Raw genomic sequence first — 22,020 nt, 5'->3', positions numbered from 1 at the left:
GATAGCCTTAGAAATGTTCCCATCGCAAAGTCTTATCAGGAGAGGCTAGGGCAGAAGTCCAGTCCCTGACGAGCAGTGCTTCACATGATGTGATGAAGGAGGTGGAGTATGTCTTCACCATGACACAACGTGGCTACGAATGGACTCCCATTTTAAAAAAGTCACTTTGCTGTAGATATAAAGCTGCAAAAGTCTTGGAAAGCTTATGTTTTGTGTTTATGATATAGTCTTTGAAAGAGCATAATTAGTAGTGATCTTTAAGTGCAAAACCCCCACATTTTTTTATTACTAAATAGATTTTTAAATTGAGAAGAGACTTATACTGTTGCCCATAACTTGAATCAAATGTGGATCACAGGGACCATAGAAGTCTAACCTCTGAACTCTGACTAGTTCAAGCCTAGAAATCCCATCTGCTTAAAAAGAGACAATTTAAGAGATCTTCGAAAAAGGACTGCAAGGCTAACATTATTCATGTGGTAGTGGCATTACAGTGCAGAGAGAAAGAAGCTGCACACATTACCATGGCATAGATCCACAAGTGCATCCTTCAGTGCTCTAAACAAGGGACATATTTCAGACTTCTATCTTGGAGCTATGAAGAGATTCATCACAGAGCATGTTTCAAGGATGCTTTTGAAGGCAAGTTACATGTACATGTACTAAATCTAGCACTGAATGTAGCCTAGGAGCAGCTCCTGCTCAGCAGTGTAGCCCAGCAGGGGAATGGGGTCAGGCCCATGGCTACCTTTGGGAATTAGTGCCTGATACTCAGAATGGCCATGGCAGGGGGGGCATATAAAGAAATTCAGACACAACCCTGTAAGTATTAGATAAGTTTCCCAACTTGTGGATTCATTACATGATCACAGTCCCATGAATTTTTCAGCTCCATTTTGTTATTATTCTGTTATTCACAGCTTAGAGAGACAGATATGAAGATGGTTGCTCTTTTGCTTTTATTATATATCTAGTATTTTGTGATTGTTTTTGTCAAAGGCAAAGAATAGACACTGTATTTTTTAAAAAAAGGAGGGGAGTTGTAGTTATTAGTGTGACCAGAGGAACTATTTTTTGAACACTGAAACAAAATGCTATTACCCCCTAGAACTGATCTTCTTTGTGAAATCTTAATTAAGACTAATCTCCACCTATTAAATATTTGGAAAACTGCCACAGTTAGTTTTATATGTTCATTTTGTATATGAAGAAACTGTGGCTGGTTTCCAAAGACAGCGAAATCAATAGCATATTATCCAACAATGTAAACATAGAGGCTGCAGTTTGCACTCTTGCTGTGTTCCTAGAACAGCAGCACCCCAGAGAGAATCCACCCACAGCAAAGGACAACCATGCTTACAGCTGCATGCCCTCTCTGGGGGTTTCACCGGGGAGAGGAAGCTCCTGAATGTGCAGGTTAGGGAAGCTGTCTGGAAAATGTTCTGACTCAGTGCAATTCAATGAAGGATTGAAAGCTGCGGTGGTGCATTAATATTAATAACAAGTGTAGGTAAATGATTCATAGGTTAGCAGGATCCATTATGATTTTCTATTCTGGACATTTTCATAATAAAGGCTATAGAATTTGACCCAGTGATTCTCACATCGAGCCTGCAGCTTCTGGTAGAGCCTGAATATTCTTTTTCTGTATCTTTTTAGAATCCCATAATGTGGAAAAAAATAATGAAAAAATCACTAGCTTTAGTTTATACTTCTTTTACAGCAGCCTGACACATGGAACAGGTTGTGGAGATAACCTGTCATTCCTCAGATGATTATTTCAGGTTAGGGCTGAGACATAATGAGGCATTAGAAAGACTTTCATAGGAGAGCTACTGACTTCATTCAGTATTAATACATTGCTGACAATGTTAGACACAGCGCATATACATAGTAAGATACAATCCTGAAAAGCTTTCAGTCAGTTAGTTCAGATACAAAAAGGTGGAAAAGAACCAGAGCCACAGAAAAGTGAGGTGATTTGCAAAAGGTGACATGTAACATGACAGGTTACAGTCTCAGCTACAAATGGATCAATCTGTGCGCACTCAGCAACCAGCAAAGTGAGCTCCTGCCTTTTTCTTCCGTGTTTCAGAGGTAGCAGCTCACTGTCAGATGGATTCATTGACTCTTCTCTGAGTGTCCACAAATAAACATTCATGTTTTCCATATTGGCAACCTTTCATAGACTCTAAGCTAGGTTTTCTTTTAAGTCTACAGCAAAAATCCTTTTACAAGGTCATTTCCCACAGAAAAACTTCACAATAAGAAAGACTTTTCTTTAACCAAAATAACAGTTTAGTCATTGTAGTACACTGAAACAATTAGTGCCTTTCATTTTCCTACACATAAAAGAATTTCACCATAAACAGGTTTGACCATGCATATTTAATAACAGTTTAAATCAACATGCAGCTATACCAGGAAAACTATTGTGGCCAGAGAGGGTTTTATTGTGAGTTTTTTTCCCTCTAGAATTATGCAAGGAAGAGAAAAAAAGATAGGGCTAGTCTTCATTAGTTTTAGAGAAAAATGTGATTCTGTACCCATTTCAGCAGAAAAGGGTCTTCTTTTTTTTCTGTCAGATTATTTTTTATGTCATTTGAATAAGAACGTAAGGAACCTCTCATTTGCACATTCAGCTGCTGGCTACACACTACTTACCCTATGAAAAGGGAAAGGACTGCATTATGCAGTTCTGCCAGCCCCTTAATGTTCATTACTGCTGTTTTTCTCCACTGGGGCACAGAACGGTTTGAATTGAAATTGCAGAGACAGTTAACTAAAGATTATTCAGTATGAACTTCATTCACTGTTGATATGTTTTGTTGTGAGCCTCACTGTTAACAACTTAAAGGTGGCTCATACATTTTTTCCCACTGATACCTGAATTCTTCCAGGCTTTCCTGATAACTAGATGCAGGAGGCAGTCAAACACATACAATTCTATGGCTGCCAAGTTCAGGTATTTGTAGTACGAGATGAGCTTCTTGCTTTCATTACCAGCTGAGGGGAAAAAGAAGCCACACTAATAGCAAGAGACTTACTAATAGAGACAAATACTAAATAGCAAACCCAAGCAGAGAAATTACTGATTTCAGCAATTGGTGAAAGAAAGAAAAAGGAAAAAGAAATTACATATTTCCTTAAAAAATAACCTACTTTGATTTGCTAAAACTTAGGTAGTGAAGAAATATTGCTACAATTTTTTTACCAAACAAAACTTGAAAAATAAATGAAACCTTTTCTTAACTTAAATGCTTTATTGGTATCAATCCCTACTGACGTAAGTTCTCAGTAGTAAGAAAATTTTACTTGGTATAATAAATGAGGTAACAATGTTGTTATATGAAGCTCTGGAATTCCATTCCAAAGTTGCCTTATTAGTTTTAACCCCAATTTAATGACCATTCTATCTTCACAGACTGATCTCTGTATTATTAAAAGAATGAAGAAGAAATTACATAATTTTGTATAACATCTGCAGTATTCACTGTCTTCTGCCAAAGAGTTCTGAAAAATGAAAATCAAGCAGAAAGATAGAATTCAAATAAGAAGGGTTAGCTCAGGTGTCTGTACAAAACATTTATTTTCTCTTAGTCAAGTTTTTGAAGATTCTTTTTTTCTGGGATATTTCAGCAGCTTTAATAAGTGTTGCCTGTAACTACTTCATGTTGATCAATTGATAAGAAAACCCTAGATTTATATTCCCTGGAACTCACACTCCATGATTGTTATAACATTTTTAATTCAGGTTAATCTTTTTTAAACTCTTGGAACTGACAGGCTGTTATGGCTCATTGTTGTTGCACAATGCAGTACTGTTAGAATTTGGAAATAATGTGCTTTTCAGAAAAAAGAGTTTGTAAAGCCAAATCTGCATTAGACAACACGGACGGAGTTTAGTAATTCTGAAACATGGCAGTTTTTGTTTTAGTGATGAACTCTGTTCTTTGAAACAGACTTGATGTTCTGAGCTTTCCTCTTGGATATTCTACAGTGCAAATAAAACCTTTCTCCCTCTTTCTTTCTCTCCTCCTCCAGCATCTCTGCTGCCTTCCCCACACCTGTTAAGTTAGTCACATACCACTTTCAGTGCTCTCCTGTGACAAAACTTCTAGCTGTCTGGTTTGGGCTGTATTCTCTCCTAGTACTCTTACCTATACCCCAAGGTCTCATTGGATAATTCCCACATGTCCCTCTCATGCCCTTTACATATATTTGGAATAGCTGACTGAGTAACAGGCTGGTTCAGACTGGTTTCGGACTAGCACGCAAATGCTGGATCACCATTTGACTTTGGTCTCTTGACTGTGTGTGGGTCAAACCGATAAAGGACTGGGAAGTCTTTCATTTGGCAAAGGCTATGTGCAGCCTTTGCTTTTTTTATAAATATAGCCAGAATTCAATACTTGTAAGACACCTGTCGCTGTAATATAATGTGGGAAAAGGATTGTGGGGGACTGGCAGAAAGCAGAGTGAATAATTACATATGCCTTTTTTAGTTAGGAAACTGGATTAGAATTAAGTATTGAAACAAAGCTTTTATAACGTGCCGCTGCAGACATTGAAACTCTTCATTATGTTTTTATGTATACATGTAAACCTGCTGTTTTATTTGGTTTTCAGTAGAACATAATTTGACCAGATGTTCACGTCTTCACTGTGATACATTCCACGATGAATTTTGATTGTGAAGCCAGGCTAATTTAGGTGTAGATCTATGCAAAAGGGGTTACATCAGTAGCTTGCTCTTATGCCAGAGTAATGGTTTTGGTTTTTATTTTTGTCTTTGCTTAAAATGGTTGAATCGTGTCTTTGCTTAAATCTGAAGGAAAACAAGTTCTACAGGTTTAGCATACATCACTTCAGTAGATGAGATCTGAACAACTGAAAACTGAGGCAGAGGATGGACATATTTACACAAGCCTTAATTCAACATCCACAGCTGTTATCTTCACCTCAGAAAATACCCATTTTTTTTTTTAATGCAGGTGACCACCAATGACACGTTATCTGCAGGGATGGATTGCCTGCCCTTCTACCGCTCATCTCCTGCGTGCAGCACTGGTGATCATGGCATTCTCTTTGGAAATCTATCAACGCTAAATCCAAGACAACAGATCAATGGCTTAACTTCTTTCCTTGATGCTTCTACTGTCTATGGCAGTACCCCTGCCACTGAAAACAAACTGAGGAATTTAACAAGCAAAGAAGGCCTTCTTAGAGTAAACGTTGAATACTATGATAACCATCGTGAATACCTGCCTTTTACAGACCGGATCCCATCACCTTGTGCACAAGACTCGAATTCAAGTGAAGGTGAGAGGATTGAATGCTTTATGGCTGGGGACAGCCGATCCAGTGAGGTCACGTCTCTGGCAGCCATGCACACGCTGTGGCTGAGAGAGCACAACCGCCTGGCCAGAGCCCTCAAAAACATCAACGGCCACTGGAGTGCTGAGACAGTGTACCAAGAAGCACGAAAAATTGTCGGTGCTCTGCATCAGGTTGGCTGTTTATTTGCTTATCTACCCATTGCAGTGAATATCTTAGAACAGAATTGATCACAAAACTTCAGATATGTTTCTGTGAGTGGCTTTTGAGATCATGTTACCTTTGCCACCTATTTCTGCGCTTCAAATTTGGCATGTTTAAAGTTTGTTCCATTTTCCACTTTCCTGAATGCAATGTCCTGGTCCTTAGATTGTCCAGACCCCTCAGTGCTCTGATTTTCATGGCAGTTTCTACTCTGCTACATCTTTCTGTGGGATTCTCTGGTATCTATTTTGTCTTTGAAGAGGTCTTTTCAGATGCATTTTTGGTAGGTTTTTTGGTAAAGGAAACAATTAAAAAGTAATGTCTCTATATTTACATAGTGTTCACATTGTTTACTTTCACATAGGTATTATATACATCAAAAGCTTCCCTGTGTAAAAATGCCTATGAAGTTCTCAGTGAGGCATTAATGCATAAACTTCAAGGGCTACTCTTGATAGGAGATAGCAGGAGAAACAGATATCGGAAAATACAGAAGAAAAGACCCCATAAGAATGTCTATATTAGATCTGAGAACAGGCAAATCTGTTTCTACCCAGCATTTTCCTTTTTATTTCTTTTTTTTACTTTTTTTTTCCTTATTCTCCCCCCCCTCCCCCCCAAAATAGCTACGCAGGCTTTAACTTCTTTTTCCTCACAGTTCTGTTTTTCAGTGTGGGGAGACGCACACACACACACACACGTGGCAGGCCACACCAAGCAGTGCAGATCAAAAGCAGCACCTTTGCTGGCACTCACATGAATGTGAACGGCAGGGATGGCCTGACCCATGTTCTCTGCGGCTGCTCAGGATTGAAGCCCATTAGTGAAGTACACACACAGGCAACGTGGAGCTCTCCTGGACAGCCTTGCACAGTGGCTGGGCCCACAGCTGGTCTGGCTCCTGATGCCTGGGCTCACAAGCCCCTGAGGCTCAGGGTCCCACTCATGCTCTTTGCAGGTCCTCAAGTTTCTTATGTTGCTTGTCATCTCTGGTCTGGCTGGAAACTGCCTAGTGATTGCACATGCACATTCAGAATAGAGAGTACACCCACAAAGGGGTTACATGGAAATAGGATTTCAGAAGAATATAGCTTAAACTGCAGAGATCAAGCACAGGGCTCAGTCAGATGAGCACACTGATCAGCTAACTCTTCACACTCAGACAACCTCTTTTATCCCCTTTTCCCTCTATTTTGCCATGCTTGTTCCTCCCCAGCCCACCTTGGCCCCTCCCTTTCCCCAACTTTAGTCCTTTCCCCGAGTACTCCATAGTGTTTCACACATTCCCACAATCCCCTTAAAACATTGCAAACGATGCTCTTACCCAGTCCCCCCAAGTCATCTCCTCCCTGCACCCCATAGCGACTCCCACCGCTGCAGGCAACCACCCCTTTTGCCTGTGTGATGTTCGGAGGACAGTTTCTTTTGTTGGCTTATCTTGGCAGGTTTCACACGCGGTCTCGGGGTCTGGCCGCTCTCTCCAGTGGCCTTGGGGAATGGACGATCCCGCGAGCCCCTTTTCAATGGTTTGGTTACTCAGGTTGCTCCACCTGACGTTGCTCCTCCAAGCCTCACCAGGGCCTTTGCATTTGTGGAGATTGACCTTTAATCAGACAACCTAAGACACAGTGATTCAGTCTGTCCGTTATAATCCATAATACTGGAGGAGCAATATCAGGACCAGAATAAACTGAAGGCTAGGGGACTTTCCTATGCTTTCTGATTCTTACAAACAGATAGGTTTTAGTACCAAAAGGAGACTTTTTTGAAGATAAATTGGGGAAGGAGGGAGGAAAATTTCACTATTCTCATAAAACACATTTCTTTTCTTTTGACACAATTTTTAGTCAGCAGAATATGCAGAATGTTTCCTTTAAGAAACCACCTGCATTTGCTGGTGTGTTGTTATATTTGCACTTAAAGCCAAATAACATCAGAAAAGTTATTTAATTGTATTTAGTCAGTCCTTTTGAAAAGTTTGGCTTTTTTCTTAATACATATTTTGTATACATTAACCGTATCAGCTCCTCTGTTGTAAATGTGCTGTTTACATTAAAATAATAGCATTGACAAGTCAGAATGGTTAGAAGAAAAGTGCAAATCCAAAAGTAGGCCTCTGTGCATTCATACACTTCTGATTTACGTCCACTAATATTATGGCCTGAAAGAAAACACTGTGCAAGGCAATACACCGCATGAATCTGGGCTACTCACTATCTCTGGCAGTATCACAGACTAATGAGATTTGCCTATGGCTCATTAGAAATGTATTTGACTTCTATCTAGCTGGTTTAGAGACATTCATTCAGGAGAGATAATTGGAGTATCTCTATTAATGTGGTATGCTATACCAGCGGAATAATGACAGCTCTAGTTGAAGTTACCTTGAGATTTCCACTCTAAAATTTTGTTTCAGTTGCTACACATTTCTAAAATTCTCTCTTTTTGGAATGAATACTTTCAAGCATAATTTTTGCCTGTGGGTGTGTAATTATAGAGAATTGAACAAAAGGCCTTCCCTTCTTTCTAGAATAAGGAGAATTAAAAAAATCTCTCTCTAGACCATACTTTTCCTTCTGGATGTTTTTCTGGCACCATAAATATCTCTAGTGACAAGCATTTAATAATAGAAACTTGACAAAGTTACCAAACATAACAAGTGCCTGTTGATATCCTGGACAAAACAGATTTTTTTGGTTGCATTGCAGACATGTTTCCCTGATAAGTAGTAGTTTATATAAGTCACAACAGTGATTAACTCTCCCCTTGTATTTTACTGGAATGACACATGCTTAACTCTAAAGCATTAACACCGCAGTATACAGTGGTAAAAATACATACACTGATTTACCTTGTGTTTTGTGCAAAAAGACATTTTTTCATTGTCATTTACTAACTGAAATGAAATTATCTGCTTGTTTTGCTTATTCCTGTTTTGACCTGAGAAAGAAAATAGTTTAAATTTGTTTTCCTTTAAACAAAAAGTGTGAACAGAATAGGAAAAAATGCTCAATTATGCAACTGCTACAGTCTTAACATTACTATTTTGTACATACGTGATTTGCAGGATAATATTGCATGCACACGTGCTGTTCCTTCCAGAGACTGTTTCCCCTGATGTGCCATTTGGATTGTGAAAACTAGATGATGTGGCATTAGAGTGAAGCAGGAGTTTTGCAGATCAATCCGAATCAAATTTTCTTTAATTTATTACAGTATCAGCGAACCAACTTTGAATTAATGGTGTTACTGCCAGTTGATCCCAATTGTAGCTGACAACGACCTTTAGTTTTCAATGTGTATATGGGTGTTTTTTTCACTTGCTTCACATCTGCTTGTGTTCTCTGAGCATGTTGCATCCCTAATTCTCTGCCATGATCTGAGGTGTAGGTTGCAAGTGGGTGATGTACTTTAACTTAACCTTAACTACAATTATTGGGTTCAACATGGCTAACGGATGAAACTTGTCTGTGAAATTAGATGATTACATAACTCCTCTCGGAGCTTAAACTCTATGAAATTATAAAGGATAAATAGAAAAATAATTGATGTTATAAAAGAGTATGTGTTGCACACTGTAATAACTCATGTTTACAAAGAGTATAGTTCAAACTATTAACAGAACTATAATAATGTGGTCATTTCTTTATTAAACTCTCATACAATCACCCTTTACATAAAAGTTTAGGACTTCAATATAATCTGTAAATCCTTTAATACTTACAGTGAGAACTTCAAACCAACTGTGCGCATCATTTTAATGAATTAAACACTGCTATGTTTGGTTGTTCTCTATTATTTCTGCAATCTTTCCCAAGTGCAGGTGCTTCACTTAATTGGCTTTTCAGTATCTCAGTAAGATAATATTTCTTTGCAGCTACCTCTGGCCAATGGCAAAGACAAATTGCACTTTTGGTCTTACTTATTCTTATGATAGTTCACATATTTTTATATTCTCTCTTCCAGCCTGTTTTTTATTGTCCTTTTCCATCCATTGTGCCCCATTCACACCTACTTTGGAAAATACTGGAGGGGTTTTGGCAAGGAAAGTCTGCTGAACCTTATGAGAAGTAATAAAAAATTCTGTATCTTTTGCACCTAATTTGAAATAACTTTTAACACAAACAAAAAATTCTCAAAAATAATCTGAAATTATGTAACCTATTCCCAAATATCTAATGTATGGCTGACTTCCACTGGAGGTGGCCCAGCCGGGAGGCAAACCCAGCCAGGATGCTCGCTGAGTTCATAAGGACACTTGGGAACCCCTGTTGTAATTCTGCCTTCTGAATGAGAGGGATGTTGCCTTTCACGCTAATAGCCTGTTTAACTTGGAGTATTATTGTATTTGCATGTCAGGATTCAATTACTTTTCTATAAACAGTGCACATGTGATTCATAATATGATGTAAAATCTATACAAAGCCTTTTCTGACAGTCTTGTAATCACTCAGATTCTATTTCTGTCTCGATACTTACCAAATGATTGGTTGAATTGCTAGGAAATAAAAATTTGATTTTCTCTAGTATGACTAAATAAACAGCATTTAAGTACTCGTAATCTCTCTGTTACTATCTGGTCATATAGACTAATTAAGTAATTTCAAAATTGAGCATATGGCCTTCATTTTAAAAGACAGTGCCCATTTGTCATCATTTTTCACTGAATTATTCTGTTGAAACAATGACTGCCATGAGACAGTAGAAACATTTACATTATTGATTAAAATTAATTTCTTCATGAAGCTGCTATACAGCTTGGAGTTGATGCTATTAGGTGCTGAATGTATCCTCAGAGGAGCTTGGATTAACAGTTATTTCATAAATGTCACAAGGAGTTGAGACCACCCAGTACCTTGCAGGTTCAGACTCATCAGATCCACATAAATCCCTTATGCTGCTGCAAACACCTGGAATTTAACTTATTATTCATAAATAGACTCAATGTAAGTAATAAATGGTAGTTCACTGTACGTACTTGCAATTTCTTTTCCATATAGTCCCTTTCTGGCTCTGATTTTATTGACGCATTTTTAGACAAGCATGTTCCTTTGTTTCCACAGGAGAATCTTAGTTGTTGGAGGAACACTGTATTGAAAGAAAGTGTTATGCTTCTTTATGCCAAATATGAAAGGAAATAAACCTTTCAAATCATTCTCTCAAAGCAGGGAGTGCATGCAGAAGAATTTTAACAAAAATAATTTTGATGTTTGTCAGCTGTTTACACCTTCTTTAAAACATATATGTGTCAGTTATGAGAACTTGTAGTGAGCATCTCTTTGACTTCACGCAGATGAATTCAGGCAAGGTACATTCAAAGACCACACAAATACTGGATGCTACTTTAGATGTGGTTCTCTGTCAGACTCCAGATTCTTTCTGGCAGTATCACCTTCTGCTGTATTAGTAACATCTTAGTCTGTATTGTCCAAAAATCTCTTCTACTTGATGGAGTCTCATTTAGCCATTGGAAGTTTCCATCAAACAGATGCCTCTCCTAGCTCAAGGCAGGCATAAGAACCCTCTCTACCCTTAGCCTTTTAATTTTTACGTCTTGAAACTGCAACCTTTCTCCCCGCCCCCCTCAAGGAAAAAAGAAATTAAGATCTTGCCTCTGGAGCAAATGAAAAATCTGAATTGCCCTTTCCTTCAGGGAATCTGGCCTTTACAAGCAGCTTAGCTTGGGATTTCATTTACAATGAGCCAAAAAATTACAGTCATGTCAGGATGTTTGTGTCCATGACTATCCTAGTGCTATTTAAAGTCTTTGCTCGTAACTAACTCTAAATCTAAAATTAGAAAGAACTGTTGTCTTGCAAAACCTTTGTGAATGTAGGAAAAGGTTAACTTCTCAAATGGTAGTGTCAGTATTAATTTCTAGCAATTACTTTGTTTTCTTCATATGCTGTATTAAAGGAGCTGTAAAAGAAATTCTAATCTATTGTCTTTCAAATATTTTGTTCACTGCATGACCTGACGTGAAAACATAAAGAGGTTGTTACCTCTGCCTCCTGAGAAAAGTGCGCAAATTCTGGAGAGGTTTGCTTGTCTCTGTGCCGTGCCTAAAATAAAGATACAAGTTTTTCATAAGGTCATTTTATGCCAACTAGCTTTTCAATATGCACTATATCAAGCTCAAAGTACATTTGTCTGTATATTTTATTGCACACTATATTGAATCTATAAGGTATTTTATTGAGTTCATTATGCTTCATATTCATCCCATTATGCTTTATTGAGTTCAGTGTAATCTTTAACCTATAATGCACTTTCATTTTATTTGGTACATTAGATTGTTTTCCCCTTTTTTTTTGGTCATGATTACTCATATGCTTTCTTCATGCAACTATAATACTATTCCATTATAAAGGCATTTGACAGAAGGTGTTTATCAGCATTTTCATTTTTGAAGTGTGGTTTTTAGGAGCCTATAAATTGGCTTGAGTTGAGCATAAAATGTCTACCAAGGGATTCTGGGCACCAGTATTTTAAAGCCTGGTCATTTCAAATATTTAGTAAAGAGGATTTGTGTTACAAATATATGCCTGAAAATAGAATCTGTTCATATTAACTACCATTCTTGAAAGATTTTATAGCAATTCATGCTTTCATTGCCATTTTTAAAGGCATTATAATTTACACAATCACAATCAAGGCTTTAAATCTCAGCACACCTCCTGTGAGGTGGATTACCCCCGTGGGTTTTAAGTGAACAACACTGGTAATCCCTGCTCAGGAGGCTTTGGTCTAGCATTTATGGTAGGAGCTAACAGGGGCCTGACTGTTGCACTGTACTGAGCTGTGCCACTGATTCTCTCTGGTCATTTGTCTCCTTCTTGCAAAAATAAAACTGATATTGTTTACCAGCTAATACCGCTCTTTGTCATGCCAAATGCTTGGGCCCAGATGAGTGAAGAAAAAGGCATTTAGCACCTGGGAATCATTACTATTCATCTATAAAAACGCTGAACGATAAACGTCTTTTTTTTTTTTTCTTTCAGATTATTACTTTAAGAGATTACATTCCCAAAATCATTGGTCCAGATGCTTTTAATCTGTATATTGGCCTTTATACAGGTTATGATCCCACAATGAATCCTACAGTTTCTAACATATTTTCAACAGCTGCTTTTCGTTTTGGTCATGCAACAATACAACCAATAGTAAGGCGACTGAATGCACAGTATTTAGATGATCCAGAACTCCCAAATCTTCATTTGCATGAAGTTTTCTTTAGTCCTTGGAGGCTCATTAAAGAAGGTATGGTTTTATTTAAACTGTTTGGGTTTTTTTCCAGAATATTGTAACTTTTTTCAAAGTTACTTACCTTGAATTAGGAATAGGAACATTTATTTAATTGCTTCACTGATTTAAGTTGTTGAACAGGTTCCAGAGCACTAAACATGAACTGGAACGATTATTCTGAGTTAAATAGTTGTCTGAATCAGACAAAAGTTACTCCCCAGATTAAACCAGTCTGGTAGATTGACAATAGACCAATGATTGATGATTGATGATGAAGATATTTCATATCTTTTTTTGTGGATGACGGTATTATCGGGTTGCAAAATTTCTTATGCCTGAAGAAGAAGATGGAGCCTTTTCATAGCACTATTACTTCTATTCCAACCTGAAGGATATTTTTACATGTGTTTGAATGTAGAAGCCTATGTGGCCAATGTTTAAAAAAGATAGAAACATACATGCATTCACATTTGTTAAGAAAGTTAAAATGGTTTATATATATGCTGTAACATTATACTATTTTTGTGTTTAAAGGAGGCTTGGATCCTTTACTAAGGGGTCTTCTAGCACATTCAGCAAAACTGCAGATGCAAGATCAACTGCTGAATGAGGAGTTAACAGAAAAACTGTTTGTGTTGTCCAATAATGGTTCACTTGATTTAGCATCATTAAATTTACAGCGTGGCCGTGATCATGGACTCCCAGGTCTATTGATTTTTCTTGAATTTTCTTCCAACTGGTAACTGAATTATAACTGCTTATATTTGGGATGTAATCGTAGGCTTTTAAAAAATAGCTTTGGTAATTAGAAAAGTAACTTAAGTCTCTTTTAAAATGTAGTGTTGCTAATATTTTTAACTTTGATGGAAACAAAATATTCCACAGCATTTGAAATTAAAATAATCCGTTAAGTCTGGAATCTAGAAGGACAGTACTAGTGAGTGGAGCTGGGTGTGCTCAGTGTAGGTACCTGAGGCTCACTCTTGCTGGAACCAGCTCCAGAGTGCAGTTTCTGCCTGCAGCAGCTACTTGCCATCACCAGGCTGCCCCCAGCCTGTGGGGCAGATCAGCTTAGGTTAGACACAACCTCATCGGCTCTACCAACCATAGAAGGTGTTCAGATGTCTCCAGGAGTGGTGTAGATGGCTTAGTTAGGCGTACACCGCATTTTGAGAAATGTTACATATTTGTGCCTGGTTTTTGCACCACATTTCTTCCTCCAGTCAGCCCAGGGTAAGACTGAACTAACAGTCAAGGAGCATTAGCCCATCAGGCCATGGGTGTTCCAGCTTAGAGAAAAACTACTGGAGCTTAGTTCAATTTGATTGCATCAGCTCTTAAAAAATACAGTGTGTTCCCAGTTCTGTGTAAAAACCTCTTACAAGCGTGCCACAGCTTCTGAGAGCAGAGGAAGCGATCCTCAGCATGGCAGGCGGGGCCTCTTTATTTTTAGTTCCTAGAACTAAAAGCCCTTGCCTGAGCAGATCACTTGTCTGCATGACTAAGGAACAAACATGGCTGCCCTTCTATGCTCTGAGCCCGACGTCCTACCCGTGGAGGTGGGACTGACTGACTGTCAAACAGCATTATGTCTCTGGGTGACAACCCTCTCCATTTGTCCTGTGCAACTCCGCAGCTAGGCATACACAAGTCGTTGGCCCTGGACAGTAGAAATGAAGTCTGAGTGGCTTGGAGTTTAAAGCTCTCAGCTACCCAAGGGTAGAAACGGAGGTTCGACCTTCCAGACCAGAAGTTAAATTTTTGTTGGGAGGTAGGGGAGTTTAATTCCAATGATGTAAAATAATGTAAAAGAAAACTAGTTTCTAGAGAGCTGGACATGGACCCTAGGACACTCTCCTTAGTAAAGTGCTTTAGTTACTAACTTCATTCAGGTTACTCTTTGCCCACTCTTCATCTAAATCCTGTATTCCTAGTCTGGAAAGCTCAAGAAACAGTGCATGCTCCTATTATCTATTGTCATGTTTTCATTGCTTAAACATGGGAGAATTGTTTTAAACCTTTGTTTTTCTTCATGAAAATGATGTAGCAATTGCATAACCTGTAGTTTCAGATCCTGCCATCATTTCCCTGATCAATTTAACCAATAATAATAGGGATATTTTTAGACATAACTGCCCATGACTGTGATTAAGGTTGTCAGAATCCAGTGCTTATAAATTTATTAATTTCATATATCATGCTTAACAGTCAAATCTAATTTTTCTTTTAACATAATATTTACAGGTTATAATGACTGGCGAGAATTCTGTGGCTTACCAAAACTGGAAACTCACACTGACCTGAATACAATAATAACCAATCACAACGTCACTGAAAAAATCATGGAATTGTACCATAATCCTAGCAATATTGATGTTTGGCTTGGTGGTCTGGTAGAAGACTTTCTTCCAGGTGCTAGAACCGGCCCCCTGTTTGCGTGTATAATTGGAAAGCAAATGAAAGCACTAAGGGATGGTGACCGGTAAGTTTATTCATGCTGTTGAACAATTTCTGTAACAAAGCAGAAGCAATGGAGGTTTTACAGATATGTGAGGAAAACGTGGTGCTTAAATATGCTTTAAAAAAATTATTCCCTGCCACTTCCACATTTTTATCTTAGCTCCTTCAGTTTTGTTGGGTGACATTTGCTTATTCTTCTTTGGTCTGTATATAGTGTCAATCCCAAATGACATGGAGATTGTTTCTATGGTACTAAGATGTCCAACTTTGCACTCCTGGGGGAAATGCAAGGTGCCACCAGCAGTTAACTGTGGCAGGAGCAGCAAACTTCTGTGTGGATGGATGTAGTTCTGTGCAGCCTGTAGCTATCCAGTCCCTGAGGGCTGCACTGGGCTCAGGAACTGGAAGAACCTCAACATTTTCCATGGTAACCACAGCAAAGTCAGAAGGGATAGGCAAAGAACTGTAATTCAGGCTTCCTAGAGGGGATAATAAAAACATCACGTACCTGGTCTTACGTGAACTGGGACTGCAGAGTGCTCCCAGAATTGCCTCATTGGACACAGCATAGGACGTCCCTTTACCCAACCCTGCACAACGGCCACCAGGATCTTGCGCCAGTACAACCCTCCACACCAGGAAGGCAGGAGAAAAGCAGCTTCAGGTCACAAAGGGGTGCAAGATGCAGTTTATATCTTGCTTCTGCTCCTGAAGCAATTATAAAACCAACCTTTTTTCCATTTCCGTCATGTACTTGTGGCAGTGGTTTTGAATCTCATGAGAAGACTAATTTTAAACTGCTCTCACCATGCTAGCAGTGGCGTTTTAAGTACATCTGGTCCTTACTCTCACCTTTAAGCTCCTCTCATAAGTCACCGTTGTGGAAAGAAACCATTATGTAAATAAGCATCCGAGGCAGAATTTAAATCTGAACTTTAAAAAATGTTAATTAATTAGCTCACAGGAAAAAGCGATGTTAATCATAAAGGTGGTATCTTATTAGCATAAACTGTATAGACAACAAACATTCCACTCAGCTGTGTTAAAAACGTGGTTGAAAGTCCTCTGAATTGTACAGGCATACTTGACCCTATCTGGGGAAGGATAATCTATCAAGGTCCTTCCAGTCTTGTTTCCATTATTCAGTGCCTTATGATACTACTTATTATTCAGTGTCTTATGATACTACTAGCATTAATTAAATTTAAGCATAATTTAATGTTAACTCTAAACTGAGAAAAAGAGAGTTCTAGTAATGAAAGGATTCCCCAAGTTTCTGCCACAAAGTTTGTGTCAGCTAACTTAAAGGTGAAATGGTGTTCTGTCATTAAGAGTAAAGGAACTATCTAAGAGAAGTTAGAAGTATGTAACAACATGTTATAGTTGTCACACAGTAAGTATAAGAATGGAAAAGTCTAACATTCATTGCAGTGCCTTGTCAGATAGAATGTTGGGTATTATCTATATCTGCACCAGTAACACTACATGCTTAGTAGATACCCTAATTGACACATCAGTAAGTAGGGATTTCAAAACATCTTTTCTAACGTACACTTTTAAGTTCAGAAATCAGGACTAAGTAGAATTTTTGATGGAACTCCATTCTGATAGCCTTAAAATCTTCTGTCAGTAATCTGACAAAACATGAAAGGATTTTGTTTTCCAATGTACTCAGGCACTGTCTTAACCTCAGCCAAATCACCTGGAACAAATCATTTCCATTCCATCAGCTTTGACTTTCTTTTTCTGTCTCTTCCTACTCTGAATCATTTTGTGATCTCAGGATTTGCAATAGTTGGGCAAAAATTCTGAAGCTGACTTTGTAATTTTTTGCATAGAAGGGCTTGTGCCTCTTTTTTTTTTTCTTTTTTTTACTCTAACCCTGAAAAATTCACCTCTAAAAATTTGGTCACCTGATACATATCGATTGGAGCAACTTTGTAGAGTAAACACCTATCTGCTAGGTAGATTAAAAAATAATTTTCTGCTCAAACCCCAGCCTTGTTCCCCCAGTATTACAGACACCCAAGTCCTCTGTTAAACCTGAGATCAATTTGTACAGTGTGATCACATCCATACTCTACTGCTAATAGTCCTAGGACATGTTACCACAAATCCTGCCTAACATTTGGGAAAATCCTAATTGGCCTGAGTACCACAGGGAACTATCTTAGCAGTTTAGCAGTGCTTAATGCTGTTTAATGTACTAATGCAGCTGTGCTATCAAACTCCCCAGAATTATTTTTTTGCCACTCATTACATGTCTTCATGTACAAAATGTTTATCTTTCCTTTTTCCCCCCAGTGTTTTCTTTCCTTTTTATCTTTAAACACATATGTATGTGTGTATGCACACATATATATTATATATAATATTTACCATTTAACAGATACACCTTTGTAGTAGCAACTGGTTCTTCTGTTCTGGCACCGCACTCCCAATCTAACAAAATGGAAAAAGCAACTCTCTGTTCCAGCCAGTCCTCTTAGCTTACCTTTTTGTATGATCACAAGCACAATTGCTGTCTTTACAATTTTCTACTATAATTAATCTGCATATCTACAGCTTTCTTAGCAAATTAAGAACTCCATATTAAACAGAGGAGCATTCAGCAATACCTGTTTTCATAGCAACCATTCAGTAATGGCAAGCAGAATTCAAAAGCTATGGTATGGGGAAATCTATTATGGCTACTCCTGTAATTCATGCTTATAACAATTTAGGAGTGCACAGTGAATGCTGGTGTGCCTGAGATTAAGTACCCAGTTCAAACAAATTAGTTCCAAGTTTTTCTCTCAGGATTGTAATATTTTTGTGGCCCTGTATCATCAATGAAACGCAATTCTGCAAATGTGAATAATAAATAGTTTTAATCGGCTGACTTTAACACATCGTCTGAGTTGACCAGTACATCAGACTCACACTAGCCTTTTTGTCACTTTCAAGCTGGGTATGTAAGTCTGCAGATCATGGTGTTTATTTTTATTATTGTTGTATCCACCTACATTTTGTGGTAATTCTTATTTTTGGTCTTTTACATAGGGTCCTGTGAAAGTAAGAATAATCAGCTCTTTGAATTTGATCTTTTCAAAATGTTTCTATCAATCTTTCCAGATTTTGGTGGGAAAATGATAATGTTTTCACAGAAGCTCAAAAGCATGAACTCAAAAAACACTCATTGTCCCGCGTGATTTGTGACAATACAGGAATCTCTGAAGTGCCAGCAGATGCCTTTCAACTGGGAAAGTTTCCACAGGATTTTAAGCACTGTGACAATATACCTGGGATGAATTTAGAAGCTTGGCAAGAATTCTATCAGGAAGGTAATCTGGTAATTACCAATCTTTTCTGATGGGAGGGGAGAGTAATCAGCAGTTAGAGCACTGACCTTGGTTGTGGCAGGTCTTGAGTTACTGGTCTGATGCAGATCTTCAGTATTTCTGCAACTTAGAAATAGGATCTAGGCTTTCTCTCCTTCTTTCTCAACTTCCTCTGTAAAAAAGATAGTGCCAACTTCACTCTGATAACATGAATGGTTTGTGAGATATCCAGACTTATGGCAACTGGGGAGGAGTTCTTAGACAGATAGAAAATACTAAGAACTCTGCAGAACATGCTCTTAGAAGATAACACTAATTTTACAAAGATTGTAAGTCAAACCTGAGGTATTCCATATAAATTCTTGTCCAGAAATGAACAAGAATTAAATTGATAAATTTTAATCTTAAATTATTTTTAATTAATTTTTAATCTTAAATTCTTGATCACTTTGAAACATGTGAGTAATTTCACTGAAGTTAACTTATAGCAGTAATGGAGAATAATGTCCATTTGGCAAGGGTAAGGTGGTAATTTTTTAAAAGCTTGTAATACAGTCTTTTTATTTGTAGAGGAAATATGTGGAACACCAAAGAGTGTGGAAAATGGTGATTTTGTATACTGTTCAGAATTTGGAAAATCTACAGTGACTTATTCATGTCAATATGGATTTCAATTACAAGGAGAAGAGCAATTAACCTGCACAAATGAAGGATGGAACTTTGAGGCTCCTGTTTGCATAGGTATCTATTTTGGTTGTTGTTGTTTCTGAATTTTCTAAAAGCTGAAGTCCAGCACAGCTCATCAGAAATGAACTCCCTCCTATAGGTACAATAACATGATAATGTGAAACTTTCCTTACTCCAGAATTGCTATCTCAATCTCTACCCATCCTGATTCAGCAATCAAGTTGATGATAGGAAAATGTCACTAAAAATTTACTGAATTAAGCAAAAACTGAGTCTATTAACAACCAGTAGGGAAAAAAGGCAACAAATCAGAATTATACATTGCTTCCTTCTACATTCAACATAACAGCAAGACAGACAGTTGTCATTTTCCTAGCATTGTTTCAATGGATGCTCTAGATACAAAATGAGCTCCGCACCAGTAGTTCATGTATCAACCTAATAAGTTAAGCAAAAGTGACAAAGAAAAAAATACTGTGAAGTGAATAAGTGAAATTAGGCAAATTAATTATCACTTCAGTTCCAACCTCCCTCTCCCAAATAACTGTGAAAGGTTTGCCAGAAGTGAACTACTACTGCAGGTACAAAAGTAGAGTGGGTGAAAAATCAGTAAAAAGATATTGTCCTTTGACATTTCACGCACATTTTCAGGGGAATACTTTTCTGTTATTTTAATTCTTCTTTTAGCTTCTCTTTTCCTTTTGCCTTATTTTTACTGTTGGATAGAATAGGATAGGAAGAAAAGAGAATGTGGCAAATATTTCATTACAAGACCTTCACTCTTCACAGCTATGAAGGATGAATTCTCTCTGTTCACATTTAAAATATGTGTGTTTATAATGGGTGTGTGTGTGTGTATATTTATATATATATACATACACATACACATACTCAAACTGCTCAACTTTATAAGAACATGAGAGAAAATGAAACCTGAAAAGGCCATATTTAGGAATATATTATGGATGGTGGTAAATTAATTTGAATGCAAGTGCTGCAGCTGATCTGCTATAAAGTCTGCTTATCAGTATTTCTGTGACAGCAGAATAGAAAGCTATTCATTCTAATTGTATACCAGGTATGGAAAAAGTCAAATGAAATTTGCAGCTCTTTCCTTTATTCAAATCCTATTTATCCACTGAATTCCACCCACATAAATACCATATAAAGAAATAAAGCTGTTAAATGAATTATAATAAAATCTTTTCAATAGATTAATGTTCTGGCAGCAAACTGAATAAATAAGTAATATGAATGAATCATTCCTTGTCCTAGTTTCTTTTAATATGTTCAGTAATGTAAACAAAAGACTGTATATCTGCTATAGGAAAACAAACCGCTGCATATATTAAATAAGCAATGCCTTTATTAAAAGAAAACCATCAAAACCCACTTATGCAGATGCTACTTGAGTTTTACAGTAGAAAGCACTTTGTTCCATGCATGTCTCTGCAATGTGTTCCCATTCTTTTAAATGTTCAGCAAATTAGGAATAAGTCAAGCAATATAATGAGGAGGATAGAGCTTAGCATTTCTGCAGATGGTTTCAAAATTATATGCTGCTCTGGAAAAGACAGAGTGGCCTGCTGGCAAAAGCATAGGAATCTGAGAGCTGTTAATTCCTGCTTACTAACTTGGGCTTTGACAGAAATCATTTCTATTGATTCAGGAAGTCATTTAGTGCTAGACTATGCTACCTTCCTTTATATTAAGTGTTATCTTACTCTTGATAGATAACTCTGTTTACTTTGCTTTAATAAAGTCCTGCTGTCTTTGACTAGTAGGGTACGCTGGTAAGATCTGACATGCACTATTTAGTGATGGAAAAAGGAGTTAGCTAGTTAACAGATAGCATGACTGTGGTACTACAAAAGCTGAAATAGCACATTTGAATTACAGTGCAGGCAAAGCCTGTGCAGGTTCTCTTTCCCAGACGATGACAAAGCCAGTGGGAGTTAACGCAAAATGCAGTCTTGAAGGCAGTAGTACTTATTCGGGAATCTTCATCCTGAACAACAGACTATTTTCCTGCTTCAGAGAGGTATTACCAGAGCTAGTGTTTCTTAAGGGTTCTGAAGTTTAAGATTATTCCTTGCATGATTAGTCTTTTGACTGTCTCAGTTGATAGCTAGCTTTGGACACAGCTACTGCTTTGTATTAAAATTTAAGAGAGGATCAGGCTTGATCCTATTTCCAGTGATAGAATTCCCTAAGTGGTCTGAGTGACAATGCTAAACTAAGTCAGTAAATCACTCCTAGAGGGTCAGTTTCTAATACTGGTCAAAAAGAGCTACTTAGCCCAAAGCAGCAGATTCAACATTGTGGTAGGGTAGGAAAGGAAAGGAATATAACCAAAAAGAGAAGACACTGAAGGCTCAGCTAGTTGCCCACATATGGGCTTGTAGTGCTTCCCGGGACCATGGGTCACAGACTTCGAACAAGCTGGCAAATATTATACAGGACCAATGGGAAACTCTCCAAAACAGTGCTGGACACCTACCTTTAGGCAACAGAATCCAGTCCTGCAAGTAAATATTACACAGAAAGAAGAAAGATGCAGAAATAAGGAAAAGACTCCATTCTTTCCCTCACTGAGTACGTACTTTCCTGCACTCCACACTTCTCGCATTTCATCACATAATCGGAATGTGAGAGTGAAAGGTCTTGCATGGCCTCAGGAACAATATGTTTATGTACATTTTCCAATGGATAATCATTCATCTGTTCATTATTCTGTCAGGATATTGTCATTTCACAGAATTTATAT

General features: G+C 37.8%; 1 protein-coding gene across 1 annotated transcript in view; it reads left to right on the top strand.

Moving 5' to 3' along the window:
* The window catches only part of TPO (thyroid peroxidase), a 51,960-nt gene that overhangs the window by 19,941 nt on the left and 9,999 nt on the right, over positions 1 to 22,020 (top strand). The window contains exons 8-13 of the mRNA XM_010566757.1: positions 4,995 to 5,510; positions 12,543 to 12,801; positions 13,321 to 13,491; positions 15,031 to 15,268; positions 18,361 to 18,569; positions 19,137 to 19,307. Of these exons, the coding sequence (XP_010565059.1) occupies positions 4,995 to 5,510; positions 12,543 to 12,801; positions 13,321 to 13,491; positions 15,031 to 15,268; positions 18,361 to 18,569; positions 19,137 to 19,307 (1,564 nt within the window). The remainder of the gene's footprint in view (positions 1 to 4,994; positions 5,511 to 12,542; positions 12,802 to 13,320; positions 13,492 to 15,030; positions 15,269 to 18,360; positions 18,570 to 19,136; positions 19,308 to 22,020) is intronic.

Source organism: Haliaeetus leucocephalus, unplaced genomic scaffold (genome assembly GCF_000737465.1).
Source record: "Haliaeetus leucocephalus isolate CR32 unplaced genomic scaffold, Haliaeetus_leucocephalus-4.0 Scaffold217, whole genome shotgun sequence".
Classification (NCBI taxonomy): Eukaryota; Metazoa; Chordata; class Aves; order Accipitriformes; family Accipitridae; genus Haliaeetus; species Haliaeetus leucocephalus.
Note: the sequence above shows the minus strand (reverse complement) of the source record. Positions and strands in the feature narration are given on the sequence as shown.